The sequence below is a fragment of the Branchiostoma lanceolatum genome, chromosome 18 (genome assembly GCF_035083965.1).
Source record: "Branchiostoma lanceolatum isolate klBraLanc5 chromosome 18, klBraLanc5.hap2, whole genome shotgun sequence".
NCBI lineage: Eukaryota > Metazoa > Chordata > Leptocardii > Amphioxiformes > Branchiostomatidae > Branchiostoma > Branchiostoma lanceolatum.
Genome location: NC_089739.1, coordinates 11,977,338 through 12,003,806, shown reverse-complemented (window position 1 = coordinate 12,003,806; position 26,469 = coordinate 11,977,338). Strand labels below are relative to the sequence as shown.

Genomic DNA, 26,469 nt, shown 5'->3' with positions numbered 1-26,469 from the left:
GACTTTGTTTCTACCACATTTTCTTAGAGCGGTCGTGATTGGTTACTGGCTAGAAGAACATGGCGGCGTCCAGGGGAAAACTGCTCGAATTCATGATGCTCGTCGGACAGCTAAAAGTGGGTGTTTTCTCCAGTTCTAGGTGTTGAGGAAGAGTTACGTGGTTCTAGATCGTTCCCTGACTATAACAGGTTCCATTTTGCCGATTTTGGGGGATATATTCGGTTTTGTTTGTCTAGAACTCGACCGAAGGAAAATCCAAGATGGCGTCCGCTGGCAAGGGCACACGTGGGGCTCTGAACCTCCTCAAAAACCTTCCTCGCGTGGGTCTGACGAACATCAAAGCCCTCCCCGGCGCGTTTACCAAGGCGCCACGCCGTATGGGCGGCAAGATGAAACGGAAATGTGGTAGAGGGCACAAGGGTCAAGGTCAAAGAGGCACCAGACCAAGGCTCGGATTTGAAGGCGGGAACACGCCATTCTACCTTCGCATCCCCAAATATGGTTACTATGACGACCACAGCCGTCGTAGGCAGTACCCTCCGCTCTCGCTCAACCGTCTGCAGTATCTCATCGACATGGGTCGCATTGACACCACGCAGCCGATAGATCTCGCTTCGCTTACCGTAAGCCGCGGCGTTAGCATCAATCCCAAGAGGCAACACTACGGCATCAACCTTGTAGAAGAGGGTGCAGACATCTTCCAAGCGAAGATCAACATCGAGGTACAGTACGCCTCCGAGCTGGCCATCGCGACAGTGGAACGAAACGGCGGGACTATATCCACGGCGTACTACGATCCCATGTCCTTACTGATCCTGTGTGACCCGATAGGATACTTCGCCAAGGGCATCCCGATTCCAAAGCGAGCGCTGCCACCTGAAGATTTAGTGGAATACTACACTAGCGCTGAGTATCGAGGATATCTCTCTGATCCGCAAGAAATCCAGAAAGCTCGGCTGGCACTAGCAGACAAGTACGGCTACAAGTTGCCGGACCTGTCCTTGGAAGAACGTTTTAAGATGCTGAGTATAAGAAAGGATCCAAGACAGATTCTGTTTGGACTTGGAACAGGCTGGCTTGTGGACATGAATAGAAAAACTGTTCTGAAACCAACAGATCCAGATCTTCTGGAGTTCTACAAGTCTTAAGAAATTCAACACTACGACTTATTTAGCTAGGAGTAAGAAAGATGATCTAACATGGTAGTGTACTAGGATATGATTGCTGAAAAAAAAAAAAAATTGTGTACTTCTGAGGAAGGAGTCAACGATTAGTGATATCAGGAAATATATACTTGTTGGAAGTTGAAATGTTTGGGACAGATATATGGATGTGGCAAGCAGCATTATGAAAATACATGTAAATGGAGTTATAGAAGGTAAAATGTTTTCGCAACAACATCTTGCTTACTTGAAGATCAATACTACAATTCGAATTCCATTAAGCAGTCTTCAAGAAGAACGTAAAAAGTATATCAAGGTTTGAAATAAATTGTAAAAGTTGTAGTTTTGAGAATGATTCTATGAAGAGCAAATTATTATTTTTGTTTGGATGTTCTGACCACCATCTGCTCTCAGCCCTTCTATTAAAGAATATTGAAGAAGTTTTGTTTGTTTTTCAACTTTGTTATTAACCTGTTAACCTGTAGTCGATACTTGTTAATTAACTGAGTTAGATTTAGTTTCTAGAGATCAACAGATACTGTAAAAGGGGAAATGTTTGCAGGGATTTAATTTCGCAGTAGGGATAAAATGGAGTGTTTAAGTTTGCAGTTGAAACAAAAGGGTAGAGATCATTTCAAATCCAGCGGGCGAACATAAACCACCAGGAATATTTCCCCATTTACAGTACATTGTATATTGAATCATAAGTTACAGGACTTATGACTCCAGTACACCAGAAGATTGAAAACTAGAAGAAAGAACTGCTGAAAGGGGTTCCTCTCTTACACTTATACATGTAGGTTACAGTGGTCGCATTATACCAGGGCAGTCTCCAGGACCCATCCTTCTGTCACTTCACCCCATCCATCTAAAAATATCAACATCGTGAGGTAAAATTGATGAAAAATGTACTTTTGCAAGCTTAAAATGACAAATGTAACAAGGAAATCAACAACATGGGCTCCCAAACAACCAGTGGGACAGGAAAAAAACGTAAAGCTAGAGGCAGCCCTGCATTATACCAACCACAATTCCTTATTGATATTGGTCCCTAACTTCCCATATTAACCAGCCACCTGATATACAGACAAACATGTAAACAAAACCTTAGAATTAGTGAGATAGTCTTTTCCATGCTGAGGGCTAAGAGATACAAAGGGAAGTCAGTAAGGTTCAGAAGTAAAGGAACTACATGTACAGCTCTAGGGAAGATACATGTTGTATGACCTCACATGCCCTGTTTTCTTTCCACCAACCCTAGCAACCTCTGCTTGGAGAGTAAAAAAAAGCTGGGATATAGGAGATTCTTTTTACACAACCAGGTATTCTCACCTGCTTACGTTTCGGTGTCTGTCAGACACCTTCTTCAGAGCTTCTGACTGGAGTACTGCTTCTCACCGCTATAAGTAGGCGATGTAGGTGGCGCTTTTGTGGTGAGAAAGTAATCCCAAACGTGGCTGAGCTTGTATCCCCCCTCGTCTCGGTTCTTATCGGCTACTTATAGCGGTGAGAAGTAGTACTCCAGTCAGAAGCTCTGAAGAAGGTGTCTGACAGACACCGAAACGTCAGCAGGTGAGATTCCTGGTTGTGTAAAAAGAATCCCCTATATCCTATATTCTACCAACCTGATGAAATTATTTTCGGAAAAAAAAAAATGGTCTTCAATCATACAAGGAATGCCATGTAACAAGTCTGCTTCTTGTGCTGTAAACAATAAAATGGAAGAGAGAAAATCCAGTATACTTCATAACCTTTAATGCACAAATGTAAACAGTTTATACAATACCTGGACATTAACTCATTTTAGGGTCAAATTGATTTTCACACCGATCAGAAAAGTTGCAAATCATGACTAAGGCCTTCCAGCAATCCAGTACAGTTTGTACATTGTTCCGTATTAGCTATTTATTTATTTATTACACTTTTCCATCACATTCACAGGAAGGTATGGTGAAACAGGTGTTCCTTTTCAAGGTCATCTCCTCAAGGTCACAAAACCGTAACTGGCTAATGCAACAAATATTCAATAGATATTGATACAGAAGAAGAAACAATCTTAAGTCCCTGTCGCACTTGTGGGTATATGCAAGTCTGCATGAGTTGCGTTATAACATGTTTTTGGTTTAGGTTAAGTTTGCAGCCGATGAAGTGATTTCTTAGGTTCAATCACTAGGCTGCACAATGGTGGGCCAAAGAAGAAAACAAATTTGTCCCCGCAAACTTTACTGAAACCAAAAAAGTGTTGATGCTCAACTCACGCGCACTTCAATATACGCAAGTTACTTAGGGCCCTGTCACACTTGTAAGTGTGACAGGCCCTAAGTAACTTAGTAAGTACCAAAAATATTTGAAGTACAGTACAACATTGTATCCAAATATAGGGACATATATATCACACTTACTGTTTATGTTCTTTTTCCAGAGAGTCCCTCGGACAGGCTGGGTGTTGCGTGGTGTACAGAATGTGGAGAGTGTGGCTGATCACATGTACAGGATGGCCATCATGGCATTCCTACTGGACGGGGAGGGGGATCTCAACAGGGACAAGTAAGAACTGAATCTGAACTGGAATTGATCATATCAGTTATTATCTTCCTCTTTTGTCAAATTCCGTGGAACCGAAGGGCCCGCGTTCGAACCTCAGTGGTCGACTCGAGCTCCGACATGTTGTAAGGGATTGCATTCGTCATTTCGGATGGTTACGTAAAGCCGTTGGCCCCGTGTATGAGGGAGCTTTGGGGGTAAGCCTCAAGCGTCAAACCTCTGCACGTAAAAGAACCCAACACACTTATTGAGAAGAGTAGGGGTGACCTGGTGTGCTTGGCCAAAAACGCGAGCCGTGGCGAAGCCGCATTGCACTACCACTAGCTACTTGAAAAAGCATCATGCTTCACCTCAATTGAGGATGCCTGCTTTACCTTTTTTTTACCTTTGTAGTTTGTTATCCTTATTGAGGTGAAGCACAATGCTTTTTCAAGTAGCTTGTAGAAGTGCAATGTGGCTTCACTACGGCTTACTGTTTGGGCCAAACACACCGGGTCATCCCTACTCTTCTCGACAAGTGGAGTGGGTTCTTTTATGTGTACGGTGGTTTAACACCAGAAACTTAACACATGAAGCTCCCTCATACCGGGGTAGTCATATGCAAGGCCGCTGGCTTTATTTACCATTCGAAATGCAATCCCTTTCTTAATACAATATGTCAGAGCTGGGGCTAACACTAGTGAGATTTTGACCAAATTACATTCCTTTCTTTAGTTTAACCTTCTTGCAAACATAGCCTTTTTGCTCTAAATTTGTATTGTCTCCAGTCAGGAAAGTTCTTTGAAATTGTTGTAGGGGAAAGTACTGAAGATCCTGAAATATCTACAGTGGTTCATGGTTTCTGTAGTGAGCTTTTTTTCAAAACCACAAACATGTGCTCTTTTTTGCACTTTGTTACTACAGTTTGAACTCAATGACACATCAAACTCTTGATTGCTGTCAAATATAAATGTCAAAAGGTAAAATGAATTTGCAGTGTGATGGAAGTTTACACAACTCACTCTGAATACTTCTACGTTTATTTCAACTGCCATTCTAACACAGCTTAAATGAAAATGTAATTTTTCACGATTTCTATAGAGCAATAAGAACACTTTGGAAATGTAAATTGTCATAGCTACTAGGGGTGGATACCGGTCCGCTGGACCTGATTAGGACCTTTCTAACATCCAAGAACTGAGTCCAAAAAACCTGAAAGCCAAAAAAAACTGAAGAAAGTACAAATATATTTTCTATTTTGTTTGATAAAAAGCGTTTTGAGTCTCCCCTTTGACAAAAAAGGCAACATTCAAATATCAAACGCTGGTTTATTTTGAAAGTCTTCTCACCAAGAAACTTTTATAGTCGTGCGTGTCAGTATTAATTCTCTATGCTTAATATTGTTCTAATAAAACAAATCACCAACTGGACAGGATCAGGTCCAGGTTTAGGTCCGGACCTGAACCTAAATCTCTGGACCTAAACTTGGACTTGGACCTTATTAAGCCAAACCGGTATCCACCCCTAATAGCTACATATCAGTGAATTCATAAGCCAAATTAGACAAATTCCTTTCTGTTTCAGGTGCATCAAGATAGCCCTTGTCCACGACATGGCAGAGAGCATTGTGGGAGATATCGCTCCAGCCGACGGCATCAGTAAGGAGGAGAAACACAGGCGGGAGAAGGTCAGTATTCACCCTTCCCATGATCCCTTGCAACAGGATGGTTGTAGGTTTACAAATAGTGTTTACTAGTGTGTACCTAAGGGGTATGGATCATAGCATCTGACAAAAAAGGGATTAAGGCCAGGAGAGTCAGTCCACAGGAAGGTTAACATTTACCCCTTGGAAATGACTGCTCCTGCAAATGAAAACCTATGGTGGCCAATTCTCCTGGCAAAAGTTCAAGAAAATTATTCTTGTACAGTACTGTATCTTCAAGAAAAATAAGAATCAGCTTTCTCAAATTTGCTAGGTTAGGAAAAACAAGAAAGTTCCAGAAACTTAGCTTATTCTAGCGGAATCAAATTTTCAAGAAAAAATAACTTAAGGAAAGAATCTGTAAAAATACCAAATTCGACCAAACAAAAAATGAATCGTATAGTGAGGCAGCGAAATAATTTTTTTCTTATTTTTCTAGAAAATTCTTATTGGAAAACATCATCAGAGTTAACCAGGAGAATTCAAAACAACATGAACTGCCAAGCAATGGGAGGATTGAAAAAAATTCAAAGCTGGAGACAGCGGTAATCCAATACAACATTTTTGTGGCGAAACTGGAAATACACAATATCACAACACCATAAGTCCGTTTCCTGATTCTTAGCTTACAACAAGACTTCTAATCTAAAGATATCCTTGACTTCCATGTTTATTTTCCTGTCCTCCTTGACTGAGTTCTTATCTCCAGTGGGTCCTTTCTTAGCTTGCAGAGTCTTAGCCTTGACTTGAACTGGGAAAAGGAGAAGACACTTCCTGTTTTACTTGGGCAAATGTCAAGGAAAAATCAGAAAATGACTCCTGCATTGGGAATACAGAATTCCAGCATTTTTCTTTGTTTCTACTTTTTGTCAGAGGTGTCTAGAATTAATTTTTCCGATTTTATCCAGATTTCCTTAAACTTTGCATCTGTGAATAATGACATAGAATATTTACTTAATGCTAGCTGTTTTAGCTTAGACATTCTTTCAAAAAGTTACCCTGATACTAACCCACTGTCATTAAGATCTCACTGTACTGAAATTTTTGAAATTTTCATGGCATTTTTTAAATTTAAGTTCACAGTTTTCTTTGCATACTCAATATACCACAAACGTATATATATACTGTATATACATAATATCAAGTTGAGACACCTTGCTTTCATAACGCTCTGTTCTATCAGTTTATCTTGTGCATTTTCTTATAGCTTTACTGATATCTTCTCAAGCTCATCACATCTTCACTCCATCTCCAACTCAATCTGTCTAGAGTATCAATTAATACTGTAAATGCAGAAATGTTTGCTGGTTGTAATTTCTTGGTAGGGAGAAAATGGAGTGTTCGCAGTCATTTTAAATTTGCATTTGTAACAATAGTAGCGTTACAGTCATAGTTGTGAAAAAGTTTCGGAGTGGTTTTAAGTTCGCGCTGAAGAGTTCAGCGCAAAAACGCGAACATGAAACCACTGCAAACATTTCTGCATAATTTACAGACTACTAGTATTAATTCATCTTGTGTATTGTCTTATAGCTTTACCTGATTTGTTCTCAAGACTATCACATCTTTACTCCATCTCCAACTATCTAGAGTGTCAATAAATAATCCACACTGGTGCAGACTGGGCTGCCAGCAGGGTTCCATTCCTGCAGAATTAAAGCCCTCCCCCCTCTCAGGCAGTGTTTTATCAGTAGCACATGCAGCAGGCCTCCGTTTACTCCAGGGGCATGGGAAAGGTCATGCTGGTGTGGGGGACTGGCAGGCTGTGGGGAGGCCACACTAGCTGAGTTCTGTGGATGTCATCACCTGTAGACGATGTCATCACCTGGCTGTAGACCCTTCTTTTAAAGGTGCCCTAAGCGAAAAATGGAAATATTCTGGATAAGAATGAATGAATGAAGACCTTTCTGCCACACTTGGCTAAGTACAGGTCACAACAAAACAAAATACAAGTACAGTTAACAGATAAGGCAAACTGTATGAAATTGACATTTACTTTCCCATTTCATCATATTTGCATCATTTTTTTTTAAATACTTTGGGCGTTTAAAAACTGTGCAGAAGCAAGTCACAGAAGGGGTATTTCATTTATTGGTACCACCCAAAAATCAGCCCAGAATACAGCCATAGCTGTTTTCTGTGGACAATTTTCGGTAACTTCCGGCCGCATGACATCACAATGTCCGAGTACATTGAGACATGACCACGTGAATTATTGTCCGGAAGCGTTCGGGACTAATCGGTAAGAATATCGTGCATGTTTGGAAAATTTGAAATAATAGTGCTCAGATCTTCAATGAGTTCCAACCATACAAAGACATCAAATCTTTACTCCGCGATGGCCCATATGCAATGGGATAGTGTTAAACTTACTATGGATAAAATCACTAGAAAATTGATTTTGAAAATACAACGTTCAACACCCTAATATTGCTTAGGTTGCCTTTAAGAGGGTCTGCATGCTCTTTTCCGTAAGGCGTAGGCAGCATAAAAGGCAGGGTGAAAACTTGAAAATCAGTTTGTGTCTTAATTCATAATCTGTAAGCCAAGTCCGTAATCCAAGCCAAGTAATAAATGAAAAGTCATGATTACAAAGTTTGATTTAAAAAAGTACATTTGCGATCAATTCCTGTCTTACCATCTCCCTCTATATCTCTCATCTGGACATATTCAATACTATACAGAATACAAAACGTTATCTCAGAAAGAAAAAACAATAATTTTTGTCATGGAGAGCAGCCAAAAATCAATAGAATAAGATGTCATCCACAAAATTGACTTGAGACAGCCTCAGGCCATATTTGTAGGGTCACAGAGAGACCCCAAACTTCCCCTCCCACTTGTACCTGATGAGTTGTAAACAGGCATCAACTGAGGGGGACATGTAACACCTGCAGCTGGCATGACATGAGGTCACGGGGATCTCCAAGCAGATGTGTGGTGTCATCTCATGTCTTTTTGGCTGGTTTTGTATATGTGCTGACCAATAAAGAAAATGTAGCATGTAAAATATGTACAAAGTGTTTCCAAAGATGAACAGAGCTAGATGCACTTCTTTTACTCGTTGGAGATAACTTTCTATTCCTCAAGTTGGCTTAACTAATAACTTGACTATTGAAATTAAGCTTTTAACAGCCCTTCCAATCAGGCCCTGGCAGTGAGACATTGTGTAACACAGGCTATCTACATGTATGGTTACGCATTTGCAGAAGGTGGTTCAAAAGCTGAAGTTGGCTTCAAGCGGAGTATATACCGGTACTGTAAATTGTTTTAAGTTTGTCCACAGAATGAAAGGAAAAGGAGTGACTTGGGGACTGTATTTGAAATTCGCGGTTGAAAGAACACAGTGGTAGCACAGTAGAAAGACAGAGCACATAGTAACTATTTGATGAGTTGCTTGTATGTGAAAACAGCAAACATAAAACTGCTGCAAATATTCCATGATTTAAGGTGGTAATATTTCTGATGTCCAGTTCACTGATGGATTTAAATTTAACTAGAAAGGCCGTCATTTGCCCCTGAGCAAATACAGCATGTTTAGCCATACTCCTCCCCATGCAAGAAGTGGGCTGTCCCAAAATAATACCTGGGCAAATCAAAATATTAACTGCATGTAGAAAGGCAACATTTGCGAGAGCATCATACTTCGCCAATCTCCCTCCCGATGCATAAATTGACTGTTCCAAAATCACCCGTGCAAAAAATTCTCTCTACAAGTTCTGCGAGACCCCAAGAGCTTCTTACTGCAAAGGCTTGCATGTGCTCCTGCAATATGACCTCAGGTGACCTAAATAGAACACACGTTCTTTGGCCAGTAGCAAATGGAACGCAGGGATCCTTAGATAGAACATGGATTCCTTGGCCAGCAGCAAATAGAACATGGAACGGGGATACCACTTTTGGCATGTTTTTGGTCTGAAAATGGGCCCAAAAGTCCCCATAATGAAGCATTTTGAAGTGATGTACACCAGAAATGTGATTGAAGTCCTGTCGGGACATGTTCAAGGCACCCTTGTACCGAATTTCAAGTCACTTGCTTGCAAAACCAGGGCACAGGAGCCCAAAATATAAAAATTGTCTAGAAATGCCCCAAAAAACCTCCATAAAAATTATTTTAAGGCCTGTTTCAAAACAATCAAAAAAGGGTCTGGGGGTATTTGCAATCTTTACCTACATGCCAAATTTCAGGCCGTTTGGCCCAAAAATGACGGAGTAGATTCCATTTGAAGATATGGCAGGAGAAGAACATGAACAAAAACTAGACTGGCCGTCATTTGCTTTAAGAGCAAATTCAGCATGTTTCGCCCATACTCCTCCTCATGCAAGAAGTCGGCTGTCCCAAAATAACTCCTGGGCAAATCGAATTATTACCTGCATGTTGGAAGGCAACATTTGCGAGAGCATCATACTTTGCCAATCTCCCTCCCGATGCATAAATTGACTGTTCCAGAATCACCCGTGCAAAAACAAAAATTTCAAACTCTTCATATCTTTTTAATCTGATATCTGTCATCTGATAGGTATTTGTGAAAGAAACAGAATGTTTTTTGTTTCAACAAAATCGGACATAACGTTAGCGAGTTACGGCCATTCAAAGGTCTGAGAATTAGTCCTCAAATTCTCCGGAATCCGTAAAAACCGTTAAAATGTAATATCTTAAAACTGTCATAACTCAGTAATAATTCACAATAGAAGCACCAAATAAGCTGCATTCTCTTTATTTACAATGATATTAACAAGTCCTTAAAGCTTGTAGCTTTGCCTTCATCGTTTCTTTAGATTTCTCATCTCAAAATATCACCAAAAGTGGGAAAAAAATGGACATGGTCACAGGACATCTTAAATATGCAAGATTGCGATATCTCTGTAACCGTACAATATACAAGGAAACAACTTGGCATACATGGGTTCTGTAACATGCTGAATCTAAATATGGCGGCCATAAAATCTATATATCTGCTTCAGAAATTATGAATTATGATGAATAATTGATTTCCTGAGGTAATAAGATGTGCATCCGCTAATTAAATATGCAACTTGCATATCTTCCTTATACTTGAAGATACACCAAAAGAAAAAAAAACGTGGTACACAGAGGTTTAGACACATGCTGATTCCAATTTTAGCCTCAAAAATATAATCTGATCCAGAAATATTGAACTACATGTATTACCCAATGCTATATATTTACATTTGTACACACTGATATCATTCTTTGTACAATCTGCAATATTGGTCCGACAATTCAATATCCAGCATTCATTTCATTTCTTCCCCTTTTTTCACTGCAGGAATTTCGTCTCTTGTTGCAGGGCAGTTGAGTGGCAAAGTACATGTATTTATTGTATTGTACATGTATTATATTTCAATTTTACGGGAATCGGACAACTGGATCATGGAACAAGTGGCCATTGCTTCCCTGGTCTGGAACTATTTCTACAGTTGAATCAACTACAAAAGCTAAATCTACTTTTTGTATGGTTTCTCTATCCAGCTGAGATAACCAAGACACACATGCTGATCACTACAAGGGTAGAAGTTACTGAAGTTCTCTTTCGTTATGTACCAAAACTACAGTTATTTACGGCAAATAGAAATTATATCTAGTCTCGTCTTCTAGTTCACTGGCAGTTCTGTTGGTCCTTCATCACTTTCCTCCTCTTCACTCTCTTCATTCCTGTGTCAAAAGAGAAAACGTCTGTTGAAATTCAAACTATATAATACATTCATGGCAGACACACATTTCAAACAATCTATGATGAGATAAATATGAAACTTGGATACTTAGGTACTTTATTTCCTCCATTAGCTACCATACATTTATACTAAGTAGTACTGGTAATTGCATACAATAATAAAGGCTATCATTCATTATAAATGTAACAACTTAATAATAAACTTAACAGACCAGCATAGTTCTGTCAAGTGAGGTTTATACTTCTACTCATAAAATAAATTACAACGGAAACTACGACTCGAGTAGAGGGCAGCTGGGCATCCCCGCCGCCCCCTCCCCCTAGCAGTGACGTCAGAAGGTGAGGATAGCAAGTACAGTTTTCTGCATTTTAAGTTTAGATTACGGCACTAGCAAAAAAAACAGGAACCAAATGCATCCATAGGGCGTTGAAAATGATTTATAGTAATCATACATGCAACCACTGGCACGAAAATCCACGTATTAAAATGGCAAATTCAAATTATTTGAGCTACCATGCGGCATACAAAAACAACAGTGTTTACCGATAATCATGCGGCCAAATTTGACATAAAAATAACCCAAAACCCACATAAAACTACGTAAAGACTTGTAAAAAGACATTACCTGGCATTTGGGTGATAGAAGTGTCCGTATTTTGGCCTGATGCCGACGTAATCGGCTCCGAACTACAGCGGTCTGTAGCGCCCAGGCCGCCGTCCACCATCTTGCTTCCTTCCCAAAACTGGCTCGCAATTTTAAAAGTATCAGCCGATTACGGAGCCCACCATGGCTCGAATATATGCGAATTTGGTACCAAAATAACAACAATCTCTTGAATTTTCCAACGATACCAATGTCGAAATTTTTTTTAACGGGGTACCTCCCTCCGGAATTTCGATTTGAAAAATCAAAATGTGAATATTTTCACCAATGAAAGTCGCACAAGCTGACCACTTACATCATTTTGTAGATCGTAATGCTGGCTACAAATTGGCGACTAGTTTTCTTGTTTACGAGTGACGTAACGATCCGTATTTGGATCGGCGCGAAGCCGGCCCTCCCCAAGTGCGTGACCGGGAAGCGGGTGCACCTGCTCCCGCGGGCGAAATGCGCGTAACCCGATGGGCGATTTCTCGCTTATGGTTGACGGTATTTTAGTAAATCCTTCACAGATATTGAGTTAAGAACCTTCTTTAACTACTGGTATAAAATTATAAGCGATTTTTGACCGTTATGTATCAGATCGTACGCCTTGAATTTGGCGCATTTTTCGGTTTTGACGGGGCCGGAGAACAAATTTCGGGATCTGCGCCACCCCTACTACACTGCGAGACGCCAAGAGCTTCTTACTGCAAAGGCTTGCGTGTTTACCTGCAACATGACCTCAGGTGACCTGAAAAGAACACATGTTCTTTGGCCAGCAGCAAATGGAACGCCCGGAACCTTAGATAGAACATGGATTCTTAGATAGAACATGGAACGGGGACAGCACTTTTGACCCGTTTTTGGTCTGAAAATGGGTCCAAAAGTCCCCAAAACGAAGCATTTTGAAGTGATGTACACCGAAAATGTGATTGAAATCCTGTAGGGACATGTTCAAGGCACCCTTGTGCCGAATTCCAGGTCATTTGCTTGTAATACCAGGGCACAGGAGCCCAAAATATAAAAATTGTCTAAAAATGCCCCAAAAAAACCCAATAAAAATGATTTTAAGGCCTGTTCCAAAACGATTTAAAAAGGGTCTGGGGGTATTCGCCATCTTTACCTCCATGCCAAATTTCAGGTCGGTTGGGTAAGAAATGGCGGAGTAGTAGCCATTTGAAGATTTGTCAGGAGAAGAAGAACCAGACAAATACAATATGTTGAGCCCATACTTATGGGCTCAACATAACAATATGTTGAGCCATACTAGGTATGGCTAAACATAAATACAATGAAGAATTGAAGTTACAGAACTGGTATTCAGATTGGCATGCTAATATAATACACAGGCAGCTGGAATACTTTTCTTCCTTTCTACATTGTACTTCCTTTCCCATTTCCTTCTTTTATTCCTGTCCTTTTTCTGTCCTTGTATCTTGTGTTTCCATCAAAATCCTTCCTTTCCTTTGATATCCCATCTCTTTCCTTTTTTCTACCTGCCAAAAGAAAACTTTTCGGTTTTCCTTTATCCTGTTTCCTTCTGTATCTGTATCTATATACGTAGCCGGTATAAAGCTGGCGTCACATTCATGCGAGCGTCTGCCGACTTTGAAGATTGCCCCAAAGTTCGCCGAATTTCAAAATCGCCCGAGCGTCGACCATATTTTCCAATGAAAATCTCGGGCGACGTCCTTCGGACACTAAAAACTAAAAATCCCCCATGAGATGGTACCATCTCTTGGACTTGGACGAAGTCAGTATCGACTAACCTGGTAGAAGGCCAATATTTGGATCAACTTTTATTACTAAAAGTCGCCCGAAGCCTGCGTAATCAACAGGACGTGGGCCGTACTTCGGCCGAAAATGCACATTTGAAGCTCGCCGACACGTCGGCCCAGCTGAATTTCTTATTTGTGACTGGGCCGAATTTCTTATTTGTGACGGGGGCTAACCACCCTTCAGGCTTCAGCCAAACACACCAGCTTCGCAGGCACGCGGCGCGGCAGCAGCTGGTTATATTACACTGAACGCCTTTGAGCCTTTTACAAAGTATGTATATATAGAGACAAACACATCTTTAGTTAGTAGAAGAAACAATTTTCCCCATTCACCCCCCTACTGATTCATGTTAGTTTAGGGCTTGTCACACTACTGTCAGGATCTGTAGAGGGTGTTACAGGATCCTTGTGGGAAACCCCTCCTCAACAACTGATGCCAAACTGGTACATTTGGACAGCAGTAGACTGGATTCCCAGACAATGTTGGCATTTCCTCCCCCTAACAATAGTTTCTGTTTGTCAGTTTGTCATCTATGGGAAGGGGAAGCGACAGCGTTGTCTTGTCCGTAGGAAAAAAAGTCCATCCTATTGTAGAGTGTGGTATTCTTCATTGTGTTGGTTGGAGTTAAACTTAAATAAACAGGGCTTAAAAGCTAGGTAGCCTTCTTCGCAGATGTCTAGTTTATTTTGGGTATTTGCGATTTTTAACTTGGGCCAGGTTCCCTAATGCTGGGAAATTGATTGATGATGTGGCCTTAACTACGTAAAAGTAATATGGAAAGGAGAGAAAAACGCAGGTTAGTTGACCACTTGACCTGGGGTACTACGGTAAATTTTGAAACGTTTGCTGTGGTTTTATTTTTGCCCTTTTTGTGGTGATGACTTCTACAATGCTTAATTATGACACTGTAAGGCCACACCAATTTTATTTCTTGGTTAACGGAATTTAAAAAGAAATTCTAGATTGGAAAATCAACATGAAAACAGGATCTTACAGGAAAGTTTGTACTTTGGTGCACACAATTTCAGGGAGTGAACAGGGTCAGGTGCAAGTTTTCACCCCAGCCTTCTGTTTTAATGATGTCCTCATACTAAGATTTGAAAAAAAAGTCTGTTAACCAAGAAATTAGATTGGTGTGGCCTAAATGTACATTTTTATTTTTTTCACTTCTATAGTACTGAGTTATTTCAACCATGAACTTAAAACTCCATGCAAAATCTTTTCCTTTAGCAAAATTATGTCCCAGCTGAAAATAAATTGATCTACAGTATGTCATACACTTCAGCACAAAGTACATGTACTCACTACATCTCTGTAATGTGATTTTAATAGCCTTTAGTATGTTTGTGTTTTTGTACTTTTAACTGCCTTGAAGCACACTGTAACAGACATTCTAACTGCCCCAGCACACTGTTACATACATCAGTGGAAAGACAGGGATGTTGACTGTCGCGTGACAGACCGCTGACTACGTTTGCGCTCTGCATTCTTACACAAGTAATAGTCATTTAGCAACAAACTGGCATGTTTGAGTTTATCTCTGTCCTGTGTAACTTCCCACAATGGTCCTGTGAATTTTCATAGTAGTTAAGATTCCTTTCTTTCAACATCCCTGCACTTTAAAATGTACTATTTTAATGTGGGCCTGCATGGGGGATTATGGATTATGCTATTAGAAATTTCAGTAGGACTGCCTACATTTTACGCTAAATTCAGGAAATCAATTATGCAAAATGTGGCCATCTTCCTAAGAATTACAGAGATAAAAAAGCTTTCCCTCCTGATCATGGCAATTGAAAATAGTTTTCAACGCAGCCCCCTGTAATCTGTACTTTGCAACAAGAAAAGACTAAACAGTAGCTGCAAGATTTCTTTTAATAAAGATTTATAAGTTTGCCATACCACACACACAGTCATGTTATAAGCTTGCATTTATAGTGCCTAGTGTATCTTTTTTCAACTCAGGGAAAACATATCATCATTTCATATCAATGCCAGCAAAAATTGCTACTACATGTAGCTGTATTCAAAAGTATGTAGACCATCCATATCCAAGTTTTGACTGTAAGTTCGCGTATTGTTCCAGTAAGTTGACAATGGACGTACATTATTTGTGTTATTCTTTCTCTTGAGCTTAGTGGTTCTCTGATGACTTAAAGGGATAGTGCTAAAATTCCTTCCACTGAAACAAACATGTCAGGGTTTCAAAAGGAGTAGATTCACACTTGTGAAACTTTGTCAGATTCAGGTAATGTTACAATTAGCGAAGAAGCACCAACTTTTTTTTACACCAAACAAATGAGATAGTATTGTGTGTCAGATGTTTTGTAAAAACCTTTCAGAAAATATACAAATGTTTTATGCTGCTATGAAATACTAGTACTACAGATTGAATCTGAAAAGTTGTCGAATGCATGTAAAACTCTTATGTTAAAGATAGAAAATACACTAATATCTCCACACTAGTTTACAGTGTCTTACTGCGATTAGCTACAGTTTGCGTCAGAAGAGTTTTAAAAAAAAGAGCATTACCACCACATGATTCAACAGTGTAAGCGCCTGTCCGTATTTACCGATCTATTGGACACACGTGGTAATAGCGTCGCACCAAACCGGTACATTCAAGAGCTCTGTGTCCGACCATTGTTAACGTTTCCCGCCATTGTTTGTTTGGTGGGCGTGTTCGCTGTTATAGGAAGGAGATTATGGGAGGTGAAACAGCGATCACAGTGGGTTGAGAAATGCCGTTGGACTGATCGGAAATGTTTCTAGTGTTTTCTGAGGCATTTTTTCATCCTGTTGTCATTGTCTCTAGCAAACTGCTGAGGATGTAGACAAAGGAACATGAATTCTAGCTGATCATCTCAAATTTTGTGGCACTTCCAACATTGTCCTTGTTCTGGTACCTTCAATATCAAAATAATTTGACAATTTCTTTTGCATAGATATGTGTTCTTTGAAACTACATGTAAGAGTTGATAAAGGCATTGGTTACCAATCCTACATTCATATCTTTGTATATGCAAGTTCTGTATACATATCATGGCACTACCAATACTAGTACCTTAGTTCATGATTTTCCTAATGACAAAAAGTGAAAATTACTAAGAATTCTTTTTCCAGTCCCTTAGGTGGCTCCGTGGTTGGCAAACGAAAAAGATTGAGCCAGCATTTACTACAGAGGATGGTGCCCAGGCTAGATAAAAGTTATTTCTGGACCGAAAAATGAAAATACAGATAATTGAATCTCTTGGAAAATTCAATGCTTCTCCATTCCTTTGCTCAACAAGCTGTAGAGCAATTAACTACCTTGAATCATTGTCTCGTACTAGAATGTTTGTCTCTCATTTATTCATAAGTACAGTCAAACCTACCCAAGGCAACCACCCGGGGGTACGAGCAAAAACGGTCGCGATGGACAGGTGGTCGCCATGGAGAGGATTCCACTCATAACATGTTTCCGGTCGAGGTGTTCAAAATATACAGTGTACTACATAGATGGATGGAAAATTATATGATTTTAGATAGCACGACCGCCACCAGGTTCAATTCTCATTCAATTTGACAGAAAGATCCTACAGAAATTACATTTTCTGTCATCGTTGTAATATTTGTATACTACATCGTATTGTGTACAAATTTTCATCATACATTTGACTTTTTTTCCATTTCTGTTACAGGAAGCCATGCTGCACCTGTCAGGACTGGTGGGAGGGGAAGTGGGCCAGGAACTCTACAGTCTCTGGGAGGTCAGTCTGAAACAGCGCCACCTAGTGAAGCTTTGTGGTACTGCATACTTTCATTGCTGTATGAGTGGTGCAGCAGCACCATGTAGTGGTCTATGTGTATTACTGCAGGAGAAGATGTTATAAGCCATCGAAGAAAGGTTGCTAAGCTTTTATCTCCAAGCAGATGTTGTGATGGAAGATTGTAAGGATATTTAATAGGAACTGAACTGAACTAATAGGATACCTGTTTCATGATTGTACAGTATATGCAAAACATGAAAAAGCATGGCAGTCATAAGACAATTACAATCTTCTCCCACAATATCGGCAAAAAGAGTAGTATGCTCCATAATTGTATGATGGCAATAGATTCCTTTATCACCCAAGGTACATATACAATTGTACATCTGGCCTTTTGATTATTCTGCCTGCGGTTTGGATTGGACGAAGGAAAAAGTGGGATCCACAGTGTAGTACTAGTATTCTATTCTTGTCATACCAGCATGAGATAACATACATTTCAATGCAAAATGGGTAGGAGTTAAGAAAACATTGTACCATCAAACAAAAATTGTACAAACATCAATGTCAAGGTCAAAATTCTTTTGCTGGATCTAACGTAAGGACCTCACCTCATGGGAAGGTCACATGAATTATTCTACGGAAGCTTTTGCGATACAAATAAAAGCCAGTGTGATACCGTCAAATACTAACCAGTCAGGAACACCCACATCAAACTTTCTTACGGCATGCCAACAGAAAATTGCATGGTTCTTGGTGGCAAATGTGCTAGATGTTGGCACATCGGCATTGGCACATCTTTTAGACAGATTAGCCAAAGAGGCTCCTTGGGCGTCACTCCACCGCCAGGGAAGGTCGTGTTAAGTGCCTTTCCTAAGGGTGAAACGTTGGGGCATGGTGAACATCGAACCTTGAGCCTCTTGGTTCTGAGTCCAATGCTGTAACCATACGTATGGCATGATGGGTATGACATAAAAGAATCTATCAATGTGTCAACCTGCGTGAACTTTACTCTTTAAAAAATTTGGTTGCCTCTCATAAACTAGAATTTGCATTTTTAGGAATACGAGCAGGAGTCCACAGCAGAAGCCAAAGCAGTGAAGGACTTGGACAAGTTTGACATGGTCCTGCAAGCATTCGAGTACGAGACTCTGCAGAACCGCCACGGACAACTTCAAGACTTCTTCAACTCAACTAGAGGTGTTTCAATCTTGTCCGAATTAAGCTCTTTTCACAGCTAGACTGTACTCAGCACAAAAATTGCTACAACCATCTGGTGGTAAAATTGAACAGTTGGCAGTTTAATCAAAAGGCCATTGGTTGTTACCTACAGTGTACTTTAAAGGAAGCCAAAAGATCGGGAATCCTACTATGCTATGCTAAATATACCAAAAAGTATTACTATAGTCTCCATCGAAATTACATTAGTCCGTCATAATTCACCGCTATATTATCAATTTAAAAATCAAGTCAACCGAGGTCACCGGACGATGGCGTATGCCACGATTTTTAAATTAATGATATAGCGGTGAATTATGACAGACTAATGTAATTTTCGATGGAGACTATACTTGTTGGTATATTTAGCATAGCATAGTAGGATTCCCGACCATGCCTTTTGGCTTCCTATAAGTTTGACAAGGGGTTGTCCAGTCCATCTTTTGGAATACTATTGGCTATTGCTACATGGAATCTGATATGTATCCATGTTTCCCTATACTTTTACTTCTATGTTGGCAATACATGGATGCACCTCACAGCCAGTCTTCAACATGTCATAATACACAGCTTACAATGTAGTAACACTAACTAGATTTGTTGGTTGTCCTATTGTAAAATACAATTGGTACTAGTGGTGAATACCAGTTTAGTTTGATCAGGTCCAAGTTCAGGTTTAGGTTCAGAAGTTTTAGACATTCAAGTTTTTTTGACTCAGTTCTTGGATGTTGTACAGATCTCAATCAAGTCCAGCAAAGCAATATACAGCCTTACTTGGTAAACAAGTCCCTTTTTATTATTTGCCTTTCTTAAAGTTACTGAAATTTAGTTCCGCCAATTTCACTTTCTTTCGTTCTTACTTTTCGTTCTGAGGGCAAATTTACAGGTGAATTTTTCAATTTGCAACTGACTTGGAAAAGGTTTTTCATGTACTTAGTTTTTTACGTCCAAGAACTTAGTGTTTTTACCTCCATAAAAATGTAGGTATAGTTTTGAGACCGTTTGTGTGTGTACCCGTGTGCAGTTCCGGTGCAACAACTTAAAGTTAAGAACAAGGTTAAGAACCTTTTGATCGACTGCGATGGTATTTGATTTGTGGGTAGGTGTTTTAGACCTTACCGATTTTGGGCCTCCTTGTGGATGACCTTGGCACTGCATCAGAACTCTCAGGGTTTCGTATCTTTGGTGATGTATATGCTGTGGTCTTAATTCTTTCGGTGGCAGATAGCTTTTGAAGTAAGAAAGAAGTAGGTTTGGGCCCCCTAGCAGCCTGATGTTTGTGGTTTTGTTTACTTCATGTCTCATTTTTGTATCCACAGGAAAATTCCATTACCCATCTGTGCAGTCTTGGGTTGAAGAGCTCAACAGACTGCGAGACAACGATGACACAGACAACCCATTAACTAGAATCGTTAACCCATCAACCAAGAGGGATGATCCTTCCTTCACCAGCAGTGATGTTCAAGACAAAACCAGTTCTAGTTAATTGTTATCATATTTCATACCATTCCTCACTGTATGTTATTACCTTCAATAAGGAGCTTAATATACAGTCCTGTGTATGTCAAAATTGAAAAGATTTTAAGATTTTTTCATTTCAGGTTGTTTTTGTTTGCTGTCAGTTGGTCAGGAAAGACATGTTTCATTTTTAAGATATGTTGTAACGTATAAGCCATGTAACAGTTCCGATTTTACATGTACATGTGCAGTGCTGGTGCATTGTGGTCTAAGGTCAAAGTTTAAGGACCCTCACTTCAAAGCAATTCTTTGTCAAGCTGTTTTCACAATGTTTCAAGGTTGATGTTTGTTTACTTCTGTGGGCACTTAACCTCTGACCTTACCCACAACCCTCTGCCGCATTGGAGTTTTGGCTGCAAGATTCTTTTTTAATTGTTTTTTGGGCCAAAATGCAAATGACAGTCTCTTATGTTATCACTATTGGTCACTGCTTTTCCAGTGTTTACTTTATGGGATGCACCAAGCCAGCTAGTCTGATAGACCATATGCCAATACTTTCTCTATTAGATTACCCGTATGCAAATCATCATCGTATAAACCAGTGTCTCTGACATCGTCATTGCTGTCTCTAACAACTGAAGGACTTATTTTCCTTGTCATTGTTAGAACAGTTTTATGCCACACAATCTGCCTTCCAGTAGAAAGTTAATGTATCATAAATATGTTATTATAAAGTTGAATTGTCTGAAGCTCTGCTTTTGTTGTCGATCTTTTGTAGTATTTTGCGATGATTACATGTAAGTATTAACAAACTGTTTTTTCTGCATAATGTTCAATGTATTTTATAATAGAGGTATTATTTTTCTCCTAGACAATACAACTTGTGACCTTTCTTTCAAAATGTTAGGACCAAAACAATCAAGTAGCAGTATGATTTGTCTCACACATGCAAATTGCGATGTTTGAAGCTCATTCAGTGATTAGTTTAACCTTTACTTAAAAACTCAAGACAAAAATGATTTGCTTTGGTCGTGTTTTTTTTTTTAATTTCTTTTACATTAAAGGTAAATTAATCATGTTGGAACAAAAGACCTAAACAAAAGATTTCGCTTTGTTTCATGATTTTAGTTTTTTTGTTTTGTAACGATAAAATCACTTGTTGTCTTGGGCTACACGAAGAAAACAACTAATCATGTTGCTCGAACCTGTAGCATCGTGTAATCTCCTAGCAGAACTAACGGTTGCAAAGACCGTATCCAACTGGCAAAAGGAGTTTCTATTGCAACCGAAGCTCCAAGCAGATCTAACGGTTACAAAGAACGTATCCAACTGGCAGAAGGAGTTTCTATTGCAATAGAAACTCCTTTTGCCAGTTGGATACGGTCTTTGCAACCGTTAGATCTGCTTGGAGATTAAGCATCGTGTTCAAAGGGCGACAGCATAGACCATAGTCCCTAGAACAGTATCATGTTTTGGTGCGGTTTTCATCAACCAAACATAGTGCTGGGCAACAAAGGTCCTTATTGACAACCAACATATTTACAAAATCTGACGTTTCTGTGACCGTCTGTCACCTTCTACTTTACACTGCAGCTAGGTGTCGCTGCTAACACATGCGGTCCCAAACGGTAAGTATTGTCACATATACTACATAGACAGACGGTCACCGAAACGTTTTCTATTATAAATATCTTCAGACGGGGGGTTATTTCGGCTATACAGATACTGAGATAAAAATATTGACCTTCATTTTCGTCAGTAGCGGATTGATGCCACCAAAGTAGTTCCGGAAACTCTCGATCGCCATTTGCATCTTTTTTCATCTGTCCTGTAATGTGAGATGCACTGTTTTTTTTTTTTTAAATAGACCTTTTCTGTATATCTTTTAAATTTGAATCCGAGGTATCAAGTACATACACCGCGTGACATGTTCTTCCTTCAATAGCCACGGGAACGTTGATTTCTTGTAACACAAATTGAGTCAAAGGAAAGTAATCAGTTCGACCTTGGCAAATACGAAGTTAAGGGTTGATGGCGTGTTTTTCAAGGGAGCTAAAGGTGGTTCGGTTGAAAACTTACAATACTATGCTAAATATGCAACAAGATCAGGTTACCCGTATTACATCAGTCCGTCCCCAATTGACCTTTGTTGGTGTTTATCAGAACCGAGTATAGTAACTCATGATGTTACTATATTATTTCACCAGAAAATAGGACAGCTGTGTTCATTGAATGACGTGCTAAAACCTTCAAAACTGTAAGATTCTGACGTGGAAAAAAATACTCGTAGTAGTGGTTGTTAATTTGTTGAGAAAAAAAGGTGAACAGAGTTTCCTTCTTTGTTTTAGGATTACAGTTTGGATTTTCGACGTACACATTCCTGTATTTCAGTATCTTGGCAGTAGATGATATAAACATATAATGATAAAATTGTGTAATAAAAACACTTGAGATATGACGAGTTACATCTAAACACCATGTTTATTTTAATCTCCATAGCCTTGAGTCCATATCTTTGCCATTTTGCTTGTCTAAGTATCTGTTCTCACAGATGGACAAAACTTCCTCTGATTGTTAAGGAGGATAAGATTGATACTCGAGAAAACAAATAAAACAAAATGTGGCATTGCAATGGCAAGATTTCGAGAAACAAACTCACAGAACAAAACTAAATAGCGTGACAAAGGTACATTTTACTTTTCAATACGTAGTCAGCGATACAAAGTTGGCAAAGTATAGTACGTTTTCTTGTGATTACTAAGGTTTGACTAATATAGAAGAACGGCTGTACTTCCATCTATTACAGCAAATCTCACAATCACATCAATTTCTGTCAATATGCAAATTTCGATAATATAACGGTTGACTAACATGAAAACTACAAGTTACTACAAGTTATATTTCGATTGTTATCCAGAAGTTGTTGTCTAATATGTGATGTCTACCAGTTCCAGACGTAACTTAACTATTGTTACAGCAAATCACACAATTGCATCATCTTGACATGTGTATCAAATGAAGAGCTCTGTCAACTTGCTAACGGTTGACTTATAGAAAACAGTTATACACCATTATCACTAACCACAATTACATTTCTGTCTAGATGTTGTGGTCTCTAACAGCTGTTGCCTAATACATGTAGTTCCAAAAATCACTTTACTATAGTTACTACATGCTTGTTCCTGGTTGAATAAGAATCTGATTATCATTTCTTATGAAAACAGCACCATGGGACAAACGGCCCTTTTATTTCTAGATGACATAAGGTGTAGTCATTTATCTCATTAAACCTTGATTGACAACTCTGCAGCTGGTTGCTTCAATTAATTCTAAGACAACCTGTTTTCCTTCGCTGAAAAGATGATCAGAGCAACACTCTTTTTTCCACGGCATAATGTTGACTGATAATAAAACTTGACAGATCCATCCTGCAGGAACTGTCCTGGTGATTGAAAAGTAGTACAAACAGTTGTCATCAACTAGAATCCAAAGAATATGGGGAAAACAACTTGCTTGTTTGGCCTCCAGATCTTGCTTTTAATTTAGCCTTAGATTTGAAAATCCCCTGTCATGTTTTCTTGCTCTGATGTTCTTTTGAAGAACCTTCTCACAATGCCAAATTGGTTGAAAGAGCGCAGCATGTTGACTAGGTACGTCCTGTAGAGACAATAGAGCGTACAAAATCGTCAAAAACTTTGTAGAAACAACATGGATGATTTGACGGCATATTCAAACCAACAGATGAGTAAATTCCAGTTAATCATATCAACTAGTGAAGCGATAAGATTATTATGTGAAGTACCTGGGGTGACCTGGCAGATGAAGCGGAGCTGATAGTAGCATGGTGTGTCGTACCACATGTGTCCTCGGAGAGGTACATTGCCAGAGACGACGCAGTCTTCATCGGCCCCACCGCTATCTGGTTGTCCTGGGCTCCACAGTCTGTACCTTCCAAGTGCTGAGCCATCCAACCACTTAAATGTGCCCTCTTTTTCTTGATCTTGAAGGCCGATCCAGAACACGAGATCAGATACTCCTCGGCTTTTCTTCGACATGTAGAAGGAGGCTAGGAAGGCGTTGGTCTTAGCGTCTCGGGGCATGGCAAGGGTACCTCCTTCTTCACGACATGTTGTGACCGAGTCGATGAAGGTCTTAGGTGTGTTGAACACCTTGTAGCACATTTCGCGCTTCCTTGTGTAGCCGTTGGGACAAGATCCGGCTGAAAAATATACTCTGTGTCCATTAAGCCCATGGTACTTATACTTCCCCTAGACGAAGTACGTACATGTAGTGTGTGGCTATGAACGAAGTGAACATGTGTGAGATTATGACATGCAAATGAGGAACATTCGCTTCTCCCTCAAGCGAATTTTCAAAGAAATACACCAAAGTGGTGGGACTGGGTAACATCTACCAGAATCAAAATACATTGATGATGGCATTGAGATACAATAGAATTGACAGTACAGAGTAGGGTAGGACAGAAAAGTATAAAAAAGAACATACTGCAAATGCAGAAATCTTGGCGATGGTTTTATGTTCGCGGTTTTCGCGGCGACCGTTTCACAGCGAACTTAAAACCTCCGTGAACATTTCTGTCCAATACTGTAGCAGTATGTGACTATAGCGCTGCTGCAAACTTGAAAACAACGCAAACACTCTATTTTCGCCTTAGCGTGAAATAAAAAACCAAGCGAACTTGCATTTATAGTAGTATGATTAATTCATTAGACGGAATGGATTCCATTTTAGACATTAGAATAAAATAACAAAAATAGAAGAGAGGAAAACAGAAGAAAAGCAAGAATGATAACAAAACAGCGCAGAAAAGGGTAGGTCACATGAGTAGTATAGTACAATATCAAATAGAATGGATTTCATTTTCATATGTATACAGTGGAATGAAAAAGAACATATAAGATTCGAAAAGAAAAAAAGAATAGAATATAGCATAGAACTGGAGAGAATTTGTAAAATAGAGTTTTTAAAAATCGATAGATGATATCAATGTTATAATGAAAACAATACAACATTATATTTCAACAGGTTACCTGATGCACTTTCCACAATTTCAGAGGTTTTGATTTGACACCAGAATGAGATTTTCAGGATAGAAACAAAATTAAGAGTTTACCTCCATGTCCAGGTCTCGGACATGTTGGGTTACCGGGAGGTCCAGCAGGACCAATAGCCCCGGGGAGTCCAGGTGGCCCAGGAGGCCCGGTAGAGGCAGGGCCAGCTGGCCCCATGGGTCCCTTTTCTCCTGGTGGACCAGGGGGCCTGGCAGACACAGGGCCGGCCGGCCCCATGGGTCCCTTCTCTCCTGGTGAATCAGGAGGCCCGACAGACGCAGGGCCAGACGGTCCCATGGGTCCCTTTTCTCCCGGAGGACTAGGTGGCCCAGGAGAGGCTGGGCCACCTGGGCCCATTGGTCCCTTCTCTCCTGGAGGACCAGCAGATGGTCCTACTTTCCCCGTAAGGCCAGGTCGCACACACATCATAAAAGATAAATATGATGGTTAGCTGACGTAAAATTTAGATTATAACTGCGCAAACTTTTTCAAAATGTTTTGATTTATTGTATTGCTTTGTGTTAGTGGAATATAACAGGTTTTATGAGTATGTTGAAACGCATTTGTAATAAGGACAAAATTCGGGTTGTGTTGCCCGCGAGATCCATACCGAATAATAAAATCATCATCAAAATGCAACAATGATTTACTTTTGATTTTTAGATAATGTACATAGATGCGCAATCATTCCAACACAATGGCATTTAGGAGGGTGTTTCTTAGTTTAGTCGGACGTGAATCCCGTAGATTTTGGTGTATGGTGCACTTTTTACAAACAGCAGACGACATCTCTTCTTAAAACATACTCATACACTATGCATATGGATACAGATATCTTGGAAGACGGACTAGCCATTGCCAGTTATTTTTCTATGAATGAGCTAATTGGCCAATTAGATCGTCACATAGTCACGGAGCAACAACAGCTCAGTTCATCCAATTACAGGCCAAATTATAGGTCAGTACCTGACGACTTCCTTATCTCATGAAGAAGCTTCTCCAAGGAAGCAGTTCGGTTTCGCTCGAGGTCTAAGTTGCGTCTCAGTACGTCAACAGTGTTGGATAGTTGGGACGTCTCCTATAATTTAAAATTTCAAAAGAGAAGTAAGAAAACACAGGAGCAGATTTGATCCCGATAACAAAAGATACATCGATATGAAAATTATAGATTATATATATTTGTAAACATTGACCTCTAGTCGCTCAGGAGGTTTTCTTTTTTTACAACTGTTGGGCCGGGTCACGTTCTGTCTGTTCAAGGACACTTGGTCTGTTTGATAGTTGCTAGTGTAATTACGATAACAAGTTTAGTACCAACACCGTGCTGTTTGAGTAATGCTGCCTGAAAAGCAACTATGGGAAAGCAAATTGTGTGATTCAGCAAATTTTACTTCTCTGTTGATGAATATCATCAGGCCGAGTCCCCCAGAGATCAGGACCACAGCAGTAATGGCGGCCACGCATGCGC

At 39.8% G+C, this 26,469-nt stretch overlaps 3 protein-coding genes and 1 long non-coding RNA gene across 4 annotated transcripts; 2 read left to right on the top strand and 2 right to left on the bottom strand.

Annotated features, from left to right (window-relative positions):
• The first annotated feature begins 2 nt into the window (after window positions 1-2).
• Window positions 3-20,029, top strand: LOC136424765 (5'-deoxynucleotidase HDDC2-like). The gene is made up of 6 exons (XM_066413415.1): window positions 3-116; window positions 3,586-3,710; window positions 5,271-5,373; window positions 17,185-17,253; window positions 18,315-18,453; window positions 19,791-20,029. The coding sequence occupies exons 1-6, from the start codon at window positions 60-62 to the stop codon at window positions 19,955-19,957; spliced, it is 660 nt and encodes a 219-aa protein (XP_066269512.1). The 5' UTR covers window positions 3-59; the 3' UTR covers window positions 19,958-20,029.
• LOC136424761 (large ribosomal subunit protein uL15m-like) lies at window positions 115-1,162 on the top strand. Its single transcript, XM_066413412.1, has one exon. It carries the CDS (start codon window positions 261-263, stop codon window positions 1,146-1,148), a length of 888 nt encoding a protein of 295 aa, XP_066269509.1. The 5' UTR covers window positions 115-260; the 3' UTR covers window positions 1,149-1,162.
• Window positions 10,088-13,013, bottom strand: LOC136424784 (uncharacterized). The gene is made up of 2 exons (XR_010753919.1): window positions 11,708-13,013; window positions 10,088-11,062 (listed from the first exon to the last, which is right to left on the bottom strand). It is a non-coding gene; the product is annotated as an uncharacterized lncRNA (long non-coding RNA).
• Window positions 20,030-23,575: 3,546 nt separating the features above from the next.
• On the bottom strand, window positions 23,576-24,110 carry LOC136423991 (collectin-10-like). Its single transcript, XM_066412391.1, has 2 exons — window positions 23,732-24,110; window positions 23,576-23,586 (listed from the first exon to the last, which is right to left on the bottom strand). Exons 1-2 carry the CDS (start codon window positions 24,108-24,110, stop codon window positions 23,576-23,578), a joined length of 390 nt encoding a protein of 129 aa, XP_066268488.1.
• Between the last annotated feature and the right edge of the window lie 2,359 nt (window positions 24,111-26,469).

What these genes read in the sequence shown, in the direction of transcription:
- LOC136424765 (XM_066413415.1), top strand. Translation starts at nt 60, where the DNA reads ATGGCGGCGTCCAGGGGAAAACTGCTCGAATTCATGATGCTCGTCGGA. An exon ending in TGCTCGTCGGACAGCTAAAA is followed by an intron (nt 117 to 3,585) that starts GTGGGTGTTTTC and finishes TTCTTTTTCCAG; the next exon opens with AGAGTCCCTCGGACAGGCTG. An exon ending in GGGGATCTCAACAGGGACAA is followed by an intron (nt 3,711 to 5,270) that starts GTAAGAACTGAA and finishes TTTCTGTTTCAG; the next exon opens with GTGCATCAAGATAGCCCTTG.
- LOC136424761 (XM_066413412.1), top strand. Translation starts at nt 261, where the DNA reads ATGGCGTCCGCTGGCAAGGGCACACGTGGGGCTCTGAACCTCCTCAAA.
- LOC136423991 (XM_066412391.1), bottom strand. Translation starts at nt 24,110, where the DNA reads ATGTGCTACAAGGTGTTCAACACACCTAAGACCTTCATCGACTCGGTC.